The sequence below is a fragment of the Xiphophorus maculatus genome, chromosome 18 (genome assembly GCF_002775205.1).
Source record: "Xiphophorus maculatus strain JP 163 A chromosome 18, X_maculatus-5.0-male, whole genome shotgun sequence".
Lineage (NCBI taxonomy): Eukaryota > Metazoa > Chordata > Actinopteri > Cyprinodontiformes > Poeciliidae > Xiphophorus > Xiphophorus maculatus.
The window spans coordinates 3071675-3087919 of record NC_036460.1 but is presented as its reverse complement, the minus strand read 5'-3'; the positions used below and the strand labels follow the sequence as shown (position 1 = coordinate 3087919).

General features: G+C 38.1%; 3 protein-coding genes across 3 annotated transcripts in view; 1 reads left to right on the top strand and 2 right to left on the bottom strand.

Annotated features, from left to right (window-relative positions):
* LOC102221516 (S-adenosyl-L-methionine-dependent tRNA 4-demethylwyosine synthase-like) overlaps window positions 1-5442 on the bottom strand; it is a 41593-nt gene extending 36151 nt beyond the window's left edge. The window contains exons 1-6 of the mRNA XM_023351799.1: window positions 5305-5442; window positions 4983-5110; window positions 4773-4904; window positions 3842-3943; window positions 543-737; window positions 205-468 (exon numbers count right to left, since the gene is read on the bottom strand). Of these exons, the coding sequence (XP_023207567.1) occupies window positions 205-468; window positions 543-737; window positions 3842-3943; window positions 4773-4904; window positions 4983-5110; window positions 5305-5368 (885 nt within the window). The 5' untranslated portion in view covers window positions 5369-5442. The remainder of the gene's footprint in view (window positions 1-204; window positions 469-542; window positions 738-3841; window positions 3944-4772; window positions 4905-4982; window positions 5111-5304) is intronic.
* An 814-nt stretch (window positions 5443-6256) lies between these two features.
* Window positions 6257-9256, top strand: sbds (SBDS, ribosome maturation factor). The gene is made up of 5 exons (XM_005813014.3): window positions 6257-6467; window positions 6639-6768; window positions 6853-7053; window positions 8000-8164; window positions 8288-9256. The coding sequence occupies exons 1-5, from the start codon at window positions 6340-6342 to the stop codon at window positions 8411-8413; spliced, it is 750 nt and encodes a 249-aa protein (XP_005813071.1). The 5' UTR covers window positions 6257-6339; the 3' UTR covers window positions 8414-9256.
* Window positions 9257-10995: 1739 nt separating this feature from the next.
* On the bottom strand, window positions 10996-12360 carry LOC102234221 (claudin-4-like). Its single transcript, XM_005813019.2, has one exon. It carries the CDS (start codon window positions 12295-12297, stop codon window positions 11638-11640), a length of 660 nt encoding a protein of 219 aa, XP_005813076.1. The 5' UTR covers window positions 12298-12360; the 3' UTR covers window positions 10996-11637.
* Window positions 12361-16245: the final 3885 nt, after the last annotated feature.

The window sequence follows — 16245 nt, the reverse complement described above, 5'->3', positions numbered from 1 at the left end:
AGCAACACAATAAATGTTACCACCCTGTGAAAATATCTCTAAAACAGTCCAAATAGTTTGGATGTATTTTTATTTATTTCTTTTTTATGGAAAGTTTCTTTTTCCTCTGAGAAGGAGTTGAAGTTCTGTGTTTGACCAGTTCCACTGGCAGCTTATTTCACTTATAACAAGACATTTTTGTGTTTGTCACCAGATTTCTGTTACCTCGGATCCATTCTCCTCCTCCTCCTGCGCTCCGTGTTTTTTCCTGTTCTTACAGGAAGCGCCGTTCTTACAGTTCCCGCTGCAGCTCTTCTTCTCCCCTCTGGCCAGAGCCTTGAGGCGGCTCAGGAACCGGACCTCCCAGGCCCGGAAGTCCGCCTGAACGCTGCCGTGTCGGCTCTTCACCACGTTGCCGTCGCCCTCTCCTCTGCTCAACACTCGCCTGGCGCTCAGCATCCACAGCCACTTGTCGACGTTTTTACCCACCTGCGGCGGGAATGGAACCGGCAGAATAAACGAAGCTGTCGAGCCATTTCGGTTCTGTTTGGTTCTGATCTGACCGTGTTGTAGTGGCCGACGTAGACGGAGTCGCCGAGGCCGAACACGGCGTAGCGGAGCCCCTTGAGGAAGGAGTTGCCGTAGCGGAAGTCGGTGGAAGCTTCTTCCAGCCACTTGCAGAACCACTCGGCGTTCTCAGTGGGCCGTCCGTCCGAGTACGTGGCCACGAGAAACACGCAGACGGACTTACTGACGCACTGAAGGAGACGGACAGACAGAGAGCGTAGAAATTAAAGCAGGAAACCTTCATGGATCAGGGAAACTCTGAAATTTTGAGATTAATCTCAGGTTCAAAAGTCTGACTTTTCAAACAGAGAAATGTTACGATTTTTTCTAAAAAACAAAATCTGAGATTTGTTTGGCGGAAATTTACTCCTGTCCTTTTGTTAATGTACTGTGACAATAAAATAAAATATTCTGTGGAAAAAAAGGTTAAGAACAGAGATTAAAACATAAATAAATAAAATACAATGTAAGTATTAGGGGTGCACCGATTGCAGTTTTCTGGCCGATTACCGATCTATTAAAAATCCGGACCTGCCGATTCCGTTTTGGCCGACACCGATTTTTTTTTGTCTAAAATGTTGCTAAATATAGCAATAAATTGATGAGTTGCCAACAGTGAGATGACTATTGTTAACTACAAACTTATAGACATGATCTGGTAGGCCGGTCTGCTAGTCAAACCTCTCTCAGCGCAGAGCAGAAGAAGATAGCAGTTGATTTAAATACCTTTACCGAGGTCGATAAAATCGGTAGATAAGGTCGGCTTCACATGTAAAAATCACCAATTTCTCAAAATTAGGGAAATCGGCACCAATAAATCAGCTGGCCGATAAATCGGTGCATCCCTAGTTGGGGCCTGCCCATAGCAATGCATAGGGATGTAATCCCTATGCATTGCATGGCAGGCACCTATTGTTCTACACCTCAAAATAACTGCCGCTTCCTACTACTGTTAATGCGGCTCGTACCGCTGCATGCCCCCTCACAATATATATATCAAAACGTGAGGCTCAATCCCGTTAGGGGAGCTATTACTTTTGTTGGCATTTCGAGTAACTGTGGCGACATAATTAACAAAAAACGAGCCAAATTTAACTCAAAACAAAAGTCTAACTGACACAAAACAGTGTCAGTTAGACTCAAAATAGACAGAATTTAGTCTGCCTCTCTGAACTGCTCTTTAGAACTACAATGACTGAAGGTTAGAACTACAACATGGCGGACACTGAGTGCCTACAAAAGAGGTCTGAGCTGAATGTCAGAACTACAACATGGTGGAACTGTCAGTTACTACAGAGGAGGACTGAGCTGGCCTTTAGAACTACTTGTGTTTTGGGCTTTTTATAACTGATTTTATCCAACCATTGTTACACATGGGATTAGTGTGGCAATTTAAAATGAAGCTTACTGAAAATTTCAAAATAAAAGCCTTGAATATTTTTACATCATGTAGTTGCTCTTTTTGGCTTTATTTGACTTTTTCATCCAAAGCACTGATACACATGATATTAGTTTAGCTCTTTGAAATGAAGCATACTGAAAATTTCAAAATAAAAGCCTTGAATATTTTTACATCAGATAATTGCTCTTTTTGGCTTTATGTGACTTTTTTATCCAAAGCACTGTTACACATGTGATTAGTGTGGCAATTTAAAATTAAGCTTAACAAAAATTTCAAAATAAAAGCCTTGACAATTTTTACATCAGATAATTGCTCTTTTGAGCACTATATAACTGATTTAACCCAGCAATTGTTACACATGGGATTAGTTTGGCACTTTGAAATGAAGCTTAACAAAAATTTCAAAATAAAAGCCTTGAGAAATCTTACATTAGGTAATTGCTCTTTTGAGCAATAAATAACTGATTTAACCCAGTGACTATTAGACATGGGATTAGTTTGGACCTTTGAAATTAAGCTTAACAAAAATTTCAAAATAAAAGCCTCAACATGCCCCTGAGGTTAGTGCACCGCCGCAGGCGGTGCAATAATATTATTCTGCATTATCTTTTTCTCTCAGGTTAGGGAACTGCCTTGCGCAGCAAGGCAGTTCATTAGCATTAGCATTTTAGCTTATATAAGCTATTACCTATTTATTTGACTTATTAGCCATGTTTAGTCTACTGAATGGAGTAATACCATTATAGAAAACATCCTAGTGATGTCCCACATGCTAGTGACAGCAATGATGCTAACATTAGCATTTTTGCTAATTTTAGCTGACACACTCACTTTATCCTACCGAATGGTGCAAGTCCATGTTAGTAAACATTCTTGTCAATCTCCACATGCTATTGATTACGTTGCAGCTTTCTTTAGCATCGATGCTAATTTCTAGCATCAGAACGCTGGGTCCAAACCGACGGGCACACTTTGGCAGGCCCCGGTTAAATTTCTTCAGAAATTTTCTAGTTGGTATTATTATAGACGCAAGAATGTCTTCCCGTCGCCCAGTAAAGCACTTTCACTCTATTGGCTGGGACGGTTGCCAGGCAACGGTACTTCCTGTTCCACGAGAGAGCAGAAGAGATGCGCAAACGAGCAGAGAGGTTTGCAAGCAGAGAGTTAATCGGTGCAGAGACGAGTTTTGAGCGCGAGGAGAAAGTTTGAGCGTGAACACAAAGATTTGAGAGAAAGCAGAAGGTTTGAGAACAAAGAGATGAAATCCTGTTTTCAAACTCTAAATGTGCTCTCGACTTTATGGCAGTAAATTCCCCCATATTGCTCATCTTTTCCTTTTTACTCTGAGACAACAACCGGTGAGTTTTGGTTTTGTAGTGTTTATTGTGAAGGACTGAAAGAGTGACTGATTATTTTGAAATTTCTATTGGAACAGCTGAGTTTTGTTTATAAAGTATAAGCTGATCTGTCTGATCTTTTTTTTCCTTTGTTCTCTCTTCTTTCCAGTTGTTCTTTCTGGATTAATTAGTCATATACTCATATTTCTAATCTTTGTAAAGTAATTTAAAGAACTCTCTTCAGTGTGTAAAACCTCCCGTTTGGATTTGTTACATTGCAGTGGCTCCAACGCACCGTGGTGAGGATGAGCTCCTCGTTCTTTTAAGGAACCAGTGCAAACATTTGCTATGAATTCATATCACATATTTCTACATGAGTCAGGGTTTAAATAGAAAACATGCAACGACTGATTGATTGGATTTGGAAATAACATCATTTTTAATACACTATTCTTTTTTTTAAGCAATCAGAAAAGCACTTAAATGTAATTCCAGACTTTTCCCGACTCTGCAGGAATCCTGGAGTAAAAATCGGACGTGTTTGGACTTTGCTTACCTCGTCTGCAAGTCGATCGTCTGGGTCGTAGTCCTTCATGTCTATCACCTCCGCTGGGATACCCAAAGTCTGCACCTCCTGCGAGAGCTCCGAGGCAAAACCCTGAGAAACAGAAAAACACATGAACAGCAGAAAATACGGTAATTTCACATATTTATCAGAAATGCATCTGAACATTCCCTGATGTCAAGAAGTTGTGAATTTGTCGCAAACGTCTGACTTTGTAATCACTGGACACCTGGGCTTTTTCTTACAGATTTCTGAATTCATAAATATTCTATCTTTCATATCAGAAATGTATTTTAATTTAAAAAAATTCCTTTCATATTTACAACTGTCCAACATCAGAGAATGTCCATTTTTTTCTTAAAAGTATGTTAAATTATTGTAGAAATGTTTTTGGGCAGATTTTGGCCATTTTTTCTACTTCTCCATCAAAGATTATTGTACTACACTTTTTATTACTTTAAATTTACACCCAAAAAAACTCTGAAACTTTTAGATTAATCTCTGTATTCTAGAAAAATGTCTGATTTTGAAAAGTTTAAAATTTACAACTTTTGAAAATTTTCACAAGTCAAAAAGGTTTTACCTTTTGAACTTCTGAATTTTCCAAGTTCTCTTTCTCAAAATATTTTTGAATAATCTCAACATTTCAGATTTTTTTTTCGCAATTATTTTACTTTTAAAGCAAAAAAAAATCCTTATTTTCTACAGAAAATGTCTGAGAATAATCTCAAACTTTCTGAGTTTTCCACAGAAAATGTTTAATTTTTTCTATCTATACTGGCAGAAATATGCTGTCGTGATTTTGCGTCTCAAATACACTAAGCTAATCTTTGTGTATTTCACATTGTCGAGGCTAAAGAAGCCATTTTTTGTATATTTATATAATCGTATGTTTTCTCTACGATGTGGAGGATTTGTGTACCTTTGCTGTTCCAGTTTGTGAGCCGTAGAAGATTTTAACCCCTGAAACATGAACATCACCATCTTTATCTGAGCTGATTTTGTTTTTTGCAGCTTTTTGAACCTTCAAACCAGAATCTTTTGTATGATTTATCTGAAAAGGCAACAACAGAGAGGATTAATGAAGAACAATAATGGTGCGTGGTGTTGACGTCACTAAGACAGGACTCACCTTCCTTCGTGTAACCTGCAGTAAGAAGCAGAAACCCAGCAGCAGAGCAGCAGCAGAATAAACGTAGAGTCTGTTGTTCCACGTCCACAGCAGATAGTTTTCAGTGGGACTGCGGACATCCTGTGGGACTGCACGGAGAAAAAACGTCCAACTGACTCTTCTAATATTCACCAAAAACACAAAAACCAGCCCAACGTCTCAAGACAAAAAGCGTTAAAACCCGCTTTAAATTATCTGGGGCAGAAATCAACAGTGTGGCTCGACCAAAACATGAAGACGTAAAAGAGGTTTTTAGTTAAAGCAAACGCTTAAAAAAACTCACCTTTAGTGTCGGAGGTAGACAAAGAGCCCGCAAGAAAGGAAATAACTGTAAGTAAAGCTAACATGGTTGCAAAAGCGGAAAACTTTAAAATACTGCGTCCTCAGAAGCTTGTGCTGTAGTACGCTGCCATGTTGGTTGGCCGCAAGGAATGCTGGGAGTCGAAGTCTTTGACAGCTCTTTACGTTTCTCAAAGTTGTGTGTATTATTATTATTATTATTATTATTATTATTATTATTATTATTATTATTATTATTATTATTATTATTATTATTTAGTGTCAGCTGATTTAGGAATCCGTCTGAGAAAAAGCTTTAAAATTTTTGTCCTTATGAGAATTTTTGGCCCAATTTTGAATAGTCACATTTATTTTTGAACGTTCATACAGAAAATTTTAACGTTTAAGTAAGATTGTGTGCTTTAAACAAATTTAAATTTTAAAATATTTTTTTTTATATCTGAAAATGGCCAAAATCTGCCCAAAAACCAAACGCAGTTCTTCTAAATGACCACTGGATGGCAGCAGATACAGATAAACTTAACAAGAAAGGCGATGAAGATTAGGGTTTTTATTTTCTGCTATCACGAAGGAAAGAAAAGTTTAATGAAATTTAAGTAACGTCTTCAAATGTAAAATTATCTCACTGAAAAGACCGCTGTCTTTCTGACAATTTACATCACTGACAGTTAAATAATTTCTGACATTTTTCTAAGGGCCACAATCAATCCATCAGTGTTTACAGTTAGTCACATAGCTGGTAATTTGTCCATTTCTAATTTAAGAACGTAATTATAGCTTTCATTTACCATAATAAATGAAGAAAGATATAGCTGTTTTTAAAAAATATTTTATAAATGTTCGTTTTTTAGAGTTTTTGGCGCTGATATCGACAGAGTTTCGGGGAGCGGAACTATTATTTCACATTTCGCATTTCTCACCGGTTCCTTCTTCTAGACACACATCCGGCGACGTCATATCTTATTTACTGTAGCAGCGACTCGAAGACACTTCTCTTAGTGTCTTATCAAACAAAAACATGTCCATATTCACCCCAACAAACCAGATCCGGCTGACCAACGTCGCTGTGGTTCGGATGAAGAAGGGCGGGAAGCGGTTTGAAATCGCGTGCTACAAAAACAAAGTCATGAGCTGGAGATCAGGCGCGTGAGTCACTTTAAAACTCCGTCATCCGGGACTTTTCTCCGACTTTTTAGGGGTTTAAACGGGCTATTTGTCCGTTTTGAAAGCAGTTGTGAGACTTTCAGAATGCGTTTTTTTGTTTTCGGTTGACCGTTGGGTGAAACAAACGTTTTTATTTTCTTGTTTTTACTGCAGAGAGAAGGACCTGGACGAGGTGCTGCAGACACACTCTGTTTTTGTCAATGTTTCCAAAGGTCAGATGGCGAAGAAGGATGATCTGGTGAAAGCGTTTGGAACAGGTGATCAAACAGAAATCTGCAAGCAGGTGAATAAAGCACGAGGAGTTTCTACCCCTGGCATTCGGATCGTTTCCTGAACGTTCTGTTCTGTTGTTGTTTTTTTATAACAGATTTTGTCCAAAGGGGAACTCCAGGTGTCTGACAAGGAGAGGCAGAGCCAGCTGGAGGCGATGTTCAGAGACATCGCCACCATCGTGGCGGAGAAGTGTGTGAATCCAAACACTAAGAGGCCTTACACCGTCAGTCTGATCGAGCGAGCGATGAAGGACATCCACTACTCTGTGAAGCCCAACAAGAGCACCAAGCAGCAGGTCAGCGGGGAAAACTGAGCCCTACAGCTCCAAACAGGAAGTGGAAATATCTGGTGCTGTTGTACAAAATCATAACTACTATCAGCTTTTTCAAATGTTTTAAGACTCTGTATAACCCCTTTTTAGTATGTTTTCCAGGTCTGAACACTAAAATGAAGCAAAACCTGAAGTAAAGTAAAATTAAACATCATAATAACTGAGTTGAAATACAAACTGGGGTAAATTGGGCTGAATTGTGTTGAATTGGCACTAAATAAATATTCAGCATAATTGTTCAGATAAAGCAGAAAATTGTTACTTTCTGAAGATTACATTTTTTGAAAATCTGTTTTTTTTTTTCCTCCCTCCAACGCGCTCATTGGGTCAGAGTGATGTTAGCACGCCCAGGGCAGCCATCTTGTTTGACAAGAATGTTTCTATTTATTTGGACTTAAAATTCAGGTCAACTGTACGGCGGAATAAAGTCGTAGTAATACGAGAATAAAGTCGTAGTAATACGAGAATAAAGTCATACGACAATAGAATAAAAGCGTAAACATTCCCAGAATTAAGTTGGAATATTAGGAGAATTAAGTAATAATTTTTTGTAACAAAAAATAAAATGAGGAGTTGTTGAGCATCTTGTGAAGTAAAACTTCACAAGATGGTTTTACAATTAAGGATATACTTCAAATTTGAACACATCAGCGCCAAATTATTATCAGCAGCAGGACTCTGACGCGACTGAGCAAACGTCTGAGTCCGTTTAGGAGAGAGAACGACACGGACTGAGCTGCTCATGGCAGAACTTAATAACTTTCAAAGCTTTTTTTCATTAAAAATACTTTTTTCTTTAATCTTAAAAAGTTCTTCTGGTGAAATTGTGTCTTTTCTGCTAAAGACCCGATTTTGTGCAGGACTGTACGTCTGCAGCTCCTTCCATGTTCCCTCTGTTTGCTCCCTCCAGGCCCTGGAAGTGATCCGGCAGCTGAAGGAGACCATGGAGATCCAGAGAGCCCACATGCGGCTGCGGCTGGAGGTGCCGGCCAAGGAGGCCAAGAGGCTGAGGGAGAAGCTGAAGCCGCTGCTGCAGGTGGTGGAGAGCGAGGAGTTTGACGAAGAGCTGGAAATGGTGAGCTAACCTCTGCTAAGTGCTGCTGACCTCAGCTAACCTCTCCTAACCCAGCTAAGCGCTGTGGCTCAGTGAACAGCACTGACCTTTGCTCTCTAACCTTCCTCCCTGTCTCCCTGCCAGGTGGTTCTGGTGGATCCCGGCTGCTTCAGGGAGATCGATGAGCTGATCCGCTGCGAGACCAAAGGCCGAGGCTCTCTGGAGGTGCTGAGCCTGAAGGACGTGGAGGAAGGAGACGAGAAGCTTTAGGAGCTGATTCACTTCTGATTCACTAAAACTCCTACAGAGACACAGTTTATTGTCCAGCTCACCTTATTTCAGCCTTTAACGCAGCAGCTATGTTTAAGAGAAACTCCCACTAATCTTACTGCTGAAGAGTCGATCCGATAGCAGGCTTCAGCGTTCAGATGTAAAACACTAAAGCCAGCAATTAGCTCTGACCTTTATGTTATTATTTATTATTTTCCTGTCCTAGTGCACATCTTTGACTCCTTCCTTATCTTCATAGGCCCAGAAGTAAATATTTAACTCCAACAGTTAATCCTTCTCTGCAGCTGGACAGAAAAAAAACCTGATTGTTTTCTGTAGACGGGGATTTTACTGACATAAAATAATTATAAATATACACACAAGCTGTCACTTTTCCTGGCAGCCCAATAGAAATATGTCAAATAAATTATTATTTTTATTATTTCAGAGAAAAACAGTGTTTAATATAACATTGAGACATAATTGTTTCAGAAAATGTCACCTTAAAAATATGACTGAAGGTGTTTTTTTTTGTTTTTTTTAAGCCACTCTTCAAAATGGGAAAGACTGGTATACATGGCATTTAGGTTTGGTGAAAATCATATTGGTGATGAGTTTCCATAGGAACCATCTACTTCACAGCTTTTGTCCTACCATCACAAACAGAAATGGAGTGTTTGACGTTTTCTACGCTAGAGCTGTGTGAAAAAGAGGCTGAATATGTGGAAAAGCAACTCAGATTCATTTAATAAGCACGGCGAAGGATCTGTGATGCTGTGGGTTTGTTTGCAAAAGTGTGACATCATAAACTCGATAAATAAATGAATGCCTTTAGACTGAAAATGGGACTTTAGTGTTTATTGGTTCAGACGTAAAATCTTTTTTAATTCTGGAATAAAAGAAGAAAATGTTTTCAGGATTTTTAAACGGCTTTACCAGGGAGGCTGTTATATTAAATGTTCCTTTATGTTTTATATTTATCTAGTGTTTCTTTAAAAAAGCAAGAAGATTTGAACAAAAGATGCAAAATAAGATTTTTTTTGCATCTTCTGAAATAGAATAAACACACAAAGCTAAGAGGAAAAACTCAGATATGGTGATGTTGCTAGTAGTAAACATTGTTAAATCTGAAGTTTAAAATGATTTTGTTTCATTTAAAGTTAAAGCAGAAAGTTTAAAAGAAGAAAGAGTCAAGTTTAAAGAGTCAGGCTTCTTTGGCTTTCAGTGTTAAATTTGGATAAATAAAGTGAATGACTAAATAAAATTATTTTTTTATTGTTTTTCATCCTGATATGTCGACATTTGACAACGTCTGAAAAGTCGAGGTTAAATTCAGCAGATTTTCTACATGAAATCACATTTAAAGAAACACAGAGGAACCGTAAAGCTGCAGAAGAATAAGTTCAAAACTTTTGTGCTTTTTTAAAGGCTGCGACTTCGATTCAGAGAACAAAACGGCAACTCAACGCCACCCATCCTGTTTGTGTGCTTTGGGTCGTGTTCCAACATGCCTGGTTTTTTCCTGTTACACTGCGTCTGATTCCAGTTCAACCAAACACAACAGTTTGACATAAAATATACGAAATACATGAATTTTGTCAGTCGTCATTTTGTTCGACTGCAGGGAAAATGAAACTCTGAGCACATACATTTAGTCTAAAGTTTATTGCTCTGTTGTAAAAATGTATAAATTCTTCACTAATCCCTCTTCTAGCTGTTTCTACGCCTCCCATCACGTCTGATTCAGTTTAGTCTGCAGATCAGAAAAGTAGCCAAAAGTTATACTCTAGTAAAAGTACAACTACTTCAGCATGTTTTTACTAAAATGTAGCCGTCTAAGAAAAAGTATTTGATAATATTTAAAATGTACATCATCAGATGGACCAAAATGTAAAGTTATGTGGAAATGCTAAAAACCAAGATGAAAATAATTCATATAAATAAGGTCACAACAAATCAAATTATTTCAATATAAAACTTTTGGGTAAAATAAGGTTGTTCATTCAGTTACTCACAGCTGGCAGAAAATCCAGAAATTTTACTCGAGTAGTGATACTTCATAGTAAAATTACTCAAGTAAAACTAAAAAGTAAAATTCTTCTAAAAGTATATTTTCCCAAAATGTTACTCAAGTAAATGTAGCTAGTTGCTACCCATCTCTGCAAACAGTAGTTTGTGCTGAAATTATCCACCAATATTTAGTGTTGTCATAGCAACTCTAAACAGAGTTTACTTTTTTTACTGTGGTATGTTTGGATTTAAGAAATAAACATAAAATAAACAATTACATCTCACTTCACAACACATTCTGGCTTTTCTCCCATTCACTTAGATTCCTCTGGTAGGATTTCAACCAGCCAATCAGAAAGCAGAAAGAAAAATTGAGGAGGGATGAAGGCAGGGGGTAGGGGGGGCGGAGAAGGGGATTTGAAGTTAGGGAAATTGTGGCTAGAAAAAGACAGGAGTACATTTCTGCCAAAATAACTCTGAAATTTTTAGATTAATCTCAGAAAATTTCTGGAAAAAAGTTGTAAATTTCTGAGCTTCAAAAGTCCAAAATTTGCAAGAAAAACTGTCACAAATTTTGAGATTCATTTCACATATTTTCTAGAAAACTGAGATTTTCTGAGCTCAAAAGTTAAAAAATTTGGACTTTTAAAAATTTCGTTTTCAAGCTCAAAAATTCCAGAGGTTTTTGTAAATAATTTCTAAGATTAATCTCTAAATTTCTGAGTTTTTTGACATAAATTTGCTCCTATTTTCTTTTCTAGCCACAATAGCCCTAACACTCCATCATATGTAAACGATGACGTCGATTTTCTGCTGTGATCAGCACTTCCTTCTTCGCAGTCAATTGCGAAATTGGGTTTTTTTGTGTTTGTTTGTTTGTTGTTTCATTTTTACATTACGGGAACATTGACAGTTTTGCGCACATTTGTAGTGGAAATGCCTCCAGGAAATAATCGTTTCTCAATACCAGAGAGCCGCTGTATGAACAAGTCACCGTCTTGTTCTGTTTTACTGGGATAGACATAATAAAAAGACAAACAGTTTGTTAAAGTAGAACAAAACACAGCAAACATCAGTTCCTGTTAATAAAGTCTGTGCAGTTCTGCTCATTTAAGTTAATTCTAACCCTTTATATCTTAAAAAAGTGCAGTCAGACGCTTTCCTGAGAGCATTAATTTCACTTTTCTTTGGTTCTGCTGCCCGGTCCAGTTCTGTCAGATGGGCGGCGACCTGCGGTTGTATTGGCTGTTTGTGAACGCGGTTCTGTTGATGGTGCTCAGCGGGTTGCTGGCCTCCTCCTCGGGGCCGCCAGGCTGCCCCTCCTGCACCCCAGCGGCGGGGCATCTGGTGGTCAGAAACACCCCACCGACCAGCATCAACGCGAAGGAGATCCATCCGAGGTACAGAGCAGGTCCCCAGTCTCTCCTGAGCGGCACCGCGCCCTCTAGTGGCTGGCTGGTGTGGTGGCACGTCCAGGCTGTGGGAACCAGCAGCAGGATCCCAGCCACGATGAAAAAACTCCCAGAAAACACCTTGATCTGGCCCCTCTGTGGGAACCAAACCAGCCCCACTCCTCCGACCACCATGGCGAAGCCCCCGACTCCAATGGCGGCCATGATGAGAGCCCTCCACGTGCGAAAACTTCCAGAAAGAGACATCAGGGATTGGTAGAAAGAGCAGTGCAGGCTGCCATCGTGGGCCAGATCCCAGTGATCCCACTGTAGCCACACCCCATCCCAGTAGGCAGGCAGGCTGGCTGTCTGGTTGTCGAGCGTCCCGCTGACCGTCCACAGCGCCAGGCAGCGAGTCAGGACGGCGGCCAGCCAACCTGCGGCGGCCACGCCGAGGGCGGCGATCTCCAGCTGCCGCTTCATGACTCCGACCGGCGGCCTCCTCTCTTCTCTCTGCTGCCAAAGCCAGAAACAGCTGGCAGCGGGCCGGACCGGGCCGGGGCGGAGCGGGTCGGAGCGGGGCGTTGCGTTAATGTTCAACATGTGAAGCACACACTGCAAAAACACAAAATCCTACCAAGTAACTTTGGTTCAGTGCATGTGCAAATATCTTAGTTCACTTGAAATAAGACAAAACTGACAAGCAGAGGAGGACAGAGTACACAAACTCACTGGTGATGAAGTGGCATCACTTCAACAAGCAAAAGTAAAACAAGTATTTGGTAAAGTCTAAGTACTGAGTAACTGAGTAAATGATGTCATCAGATGGACAAAAATATAAAAGCTAAGTGGAAATGTTGGTATTTTAGGGACCAAAATGACAATAATTCGTATAAGTAGCAAAATTAATAAAATTAGGCAAAAGAAAAAAAAAACATTTCTTTCAATGAAAAACTTATGAAACTTTAACAGAAACTGCAGGTGTGTGCACTAAAAAACAAAAATCAAAACTAGTGACCAACTTTAAAGAATAGAGTTAATTTATTACACGTAATAAAATTAAGATTATCTAAGTAAATATGTGAAGTTAAAATGTTATACAAACATACATATACTAAGTTTGGGAAACTCAGTTTGATGTAACCGTCTCAGCTCCAGCAGGTTGATTTCACCACAGAAACTCTCAGGTTCACCGGATTCTTTCTAAGAAAAGATTCGAATCAAGATGGTGGTTAAAATCAGCCCAGCAGCTTCTGTACACTAAATAAAATACAACTAAACAAAGTACAGAGCAATAACTCCCAGTTAGCAGTTAGCAGCAGTTAGCAGTTGTAAATTTAAACACAGCTAAAATGCACAACATTAAGAATGATAACAGATAAATATGAATATTATTACATTTGTCTAAACTATGTTAAAATATACTTGTAAAGAAAACAGAGCTGATCCCACCCAACACATACCACAGTTACAGAACCGCGAACGGAAAAAAGGGGGCGTGGCTGTAAGTTACCGGTTGCTATGGTAACCACCAACCGTCCAGAGCAGCGCAACAGAGCTTAATATAAATGACTGTAGAAACAACTAAAACAAAATGAATTCAAAGAATAAATAAACACATTTGGACAAACTTCTCATCTATAATATTGTAAAATGATAAAAGCCTGTAAGACTGAGTTTATTAAAGCTCCAACTCCATTATCTTTATTCATTGTGTCTGCTGAAGTTTTGGTTAAAACATGTTTACATTCAGTGTGAAGCGAATCCAGAAATTTTACTCAACAGTAGAAATACTTCATAATAATATTACTCAAAGTGCAGTGTAGTAAAAATACTCATACAAGTATGTTTTTTACAAGACGTTACTGTAAATGTAATTGAATAAATGTAGCCAAACCAACTCTGGTTACAAGTGACTTTTCAGGAAGAAATTTGAGCTTCTTTTAAGTAAATAATTCCTTAATATTAATATAAATGACTAGTTCTATTGGTAGAACATCTAATTAATAAAATGGGGAAATGTCTCGCTAGTCAATATTAAGGAATTATTGACTTAAAACAAACACATTTCTAAGTTAGTTTAGTCTTATTTAAAGTGTGATAAGATATTTGCACTATAAACTGGACTAAAAATAGTTGGTAAGGTTCTGTGGTTTTGCAGTGCAGTGTTGGGTTTGTGTGTTTTGCATGTCCGTGCAGAGAGCGGAGGGAACCGGCTCTTTGGCATTCTTAAAAAGACGACATTGGCTCAGCCGTCGCTGGGCGGAGGAGGGAAATCCCTCTGTTTTCTCTGCCATGGTTTCAAAACAATCCATTTATCCCCGTTTGTGCAGAGAGGGGAAAAAACAAAGCGTCCGCTGTGCTCTGACTTTTCAGCCGCTGCTCTGCAAAAACACAACATCTTACCAAGTATGTTTGGTCTGGGTTATAGAGCAAATATCTTAGTACAATAAAGATAAGACAAAACTCATTTACAAGTAACTTTTCTGCAAGACATAGGAGCTTGTTTTAAGTCAACAATTCCTTAGTATTGATGAAAAAGTCATGAGAAATTTTACTGGATGATAAATTGTCCAGGTGTTTTTGAAACAATTCGTAATATATTTGTTGAAAATGGAATAATAACGCAAGTTTTGTAAAGAGCATTCAACGCTTCGACATTAAGAACATTTAAATATCAACAATACAAAAAAAAATTAATTATGGAAAAAACCACTTACAATCAAAATCATAAATAAAATTAATTATGAAGTCTCTGCAAACAAAATGTAGCTTCAATAAATTTTAATAATCAGAATAGAATTGATCAATCTTTAAGTTATCATACAATTTATAGATTATTGCGACTTATTATGTGTGAAAAATGTCTTGTTATAAGTGAAATCTGCCAGTAGAATCAATATTAAGGACTTAAAAAAACCTATTAAACGTTACTTAAAAGTTACTTGTTAGTTTGTTTTGTCTTAATTAAGGTACTGAAATATTTGCACTAAAAACGAGACCAAAAATACTTCATAAGATTTTGTGTTTTTGCAGTGAAACATCTTTTTGTACCCAAACACATTTTACATAGACTTTGTTCCTAAAAGTGTTTAATTCTGAGATTTTAGCTTTAAAACTAATTTATTTATTAAAATGACAACTTACCTCAAAGCTTTGGGTTCTTCGTACTACAAATTTCTTCAGTGCACTGCAAAAACACAAAGTCTTACCAAGTATTTTTGTCTAGTTTATAGTGCAAATATTTTAGTACAATTCAATTAAAACTGGACTAATTTACAAGTAATTTTTCTCTAAGATATGACTTAAAGCAAGCTCACATTTTTTGCTGAAATGTTACTTGTAAATTAGTTTTGTCTTATTTAAAGTGTTCTAAGATATTTCCACCAGAAACCAGAATAATTGGTCATATTTTGTGTTTTTGCAGTGTGGGCCCTGATTCTGCCTGATGAAACCTGATTTATGTGAGTTAAATTATTGAAAATATCTTCTGGCGACATGCGTGTTTCAGCTGTGAGTTTTCAGTCGCAAGTTCAAACTTGTGTTGTTTATTCATATTTACGCTTCTGTTATTCATCTGCTAGAAACTTAAGACAATAAATCAAATATGACACGAATGTTTTACGGTTTTTATTTCTGCCACTACAATCAAATGATTAACGAGCAAAAATAGCAGTTAAAATATTTGCTTCAAGCAGTTTAGCAAAAAAAAGAAAGAAAAAAAAGTCGCATTTCAAACTCGCTGCAAAAACACCAAATATTACTAAGTACTTTTGTCTCGTTTCAAGTATCTTAGAGAACTTGAAACGAGACAAAACTGACTTAGAAATAACTTTTCAGAGAGAAATAGGAGCTTTTTGGGGTGAATAACATCTTGCAGGATGTTACTTGTAAATGAGTTTTGTCTTAAAGCTGCAGTGTGTAACTTTTATAAAAAGTATTTTTTACATATTTGTTGAAACTGTAACTATGTCGTGGCAACATGATATGAGACAGAAATAATTAGGTTCTCTGTCTTCTCCCAGCACTAACTAGAAACAACCAATCGGAGTCAGGAGGCGGGTCTTAGTGCTGTCAATCATGTGCGTACCCCTCCCTCCACCCTTTTTTCTCTTGCTCTGCTATGATACAGTTTCACCCTGTCAGCAGAACTTGTTGTGAATGCTAAGGCTAGTTAGCATGACCACTGATGGCATAGGATGAACATTTTTTTTCTGTAACAGTAAGTTGTTTCTCCGCCATTTACACATTTAGCAGCATGCACACAAGTATGATTGACAGCGCTAAGCCTCTCCTCTTGGCTCTGATTGGTTGTTTTTGGGAGGTGGAGGAGCTCCATCTTTTCTCAGATTATTTGCCTCAAACTGTCAGAACGTGGTGACAGTTTTAACACGTTTACTCAACATTTTACAGACTGCAGCTTTAACCCAA

Bases quoted from the DNA above. Each gene is read 5' to 3' on its own strand.
- sbds (XM_005813014.3), top strand. From the start codon at position 6,340: ATGTCCATATTCACCCCAACAAACCAGATCCGGCTGACCAACGTCGCT. The intron at 7,054-7,999 runs GTCAGCGGGGAA...TGCTCCCTCCAG, and splicing joins ACAAGAGCACCAAGCAGCAG to GCCCTGGAAGTGATCCGGCA. The intron at 8,165-8,287 runs GTGAGCTAACCT...TCTCCCTGCCAG, and splicing joins TTGACGAAGAGCTGGAAATG to GTGGTTCTGGTGGATCCCGG.
- LOC102234221 (XM_005813019.2), bottom strand. From the start codon at position 12,297: ATGAAGCGGCAGCTGGAGATCGCCGCCCTCGGCGTGGCCGCCGCAGGT.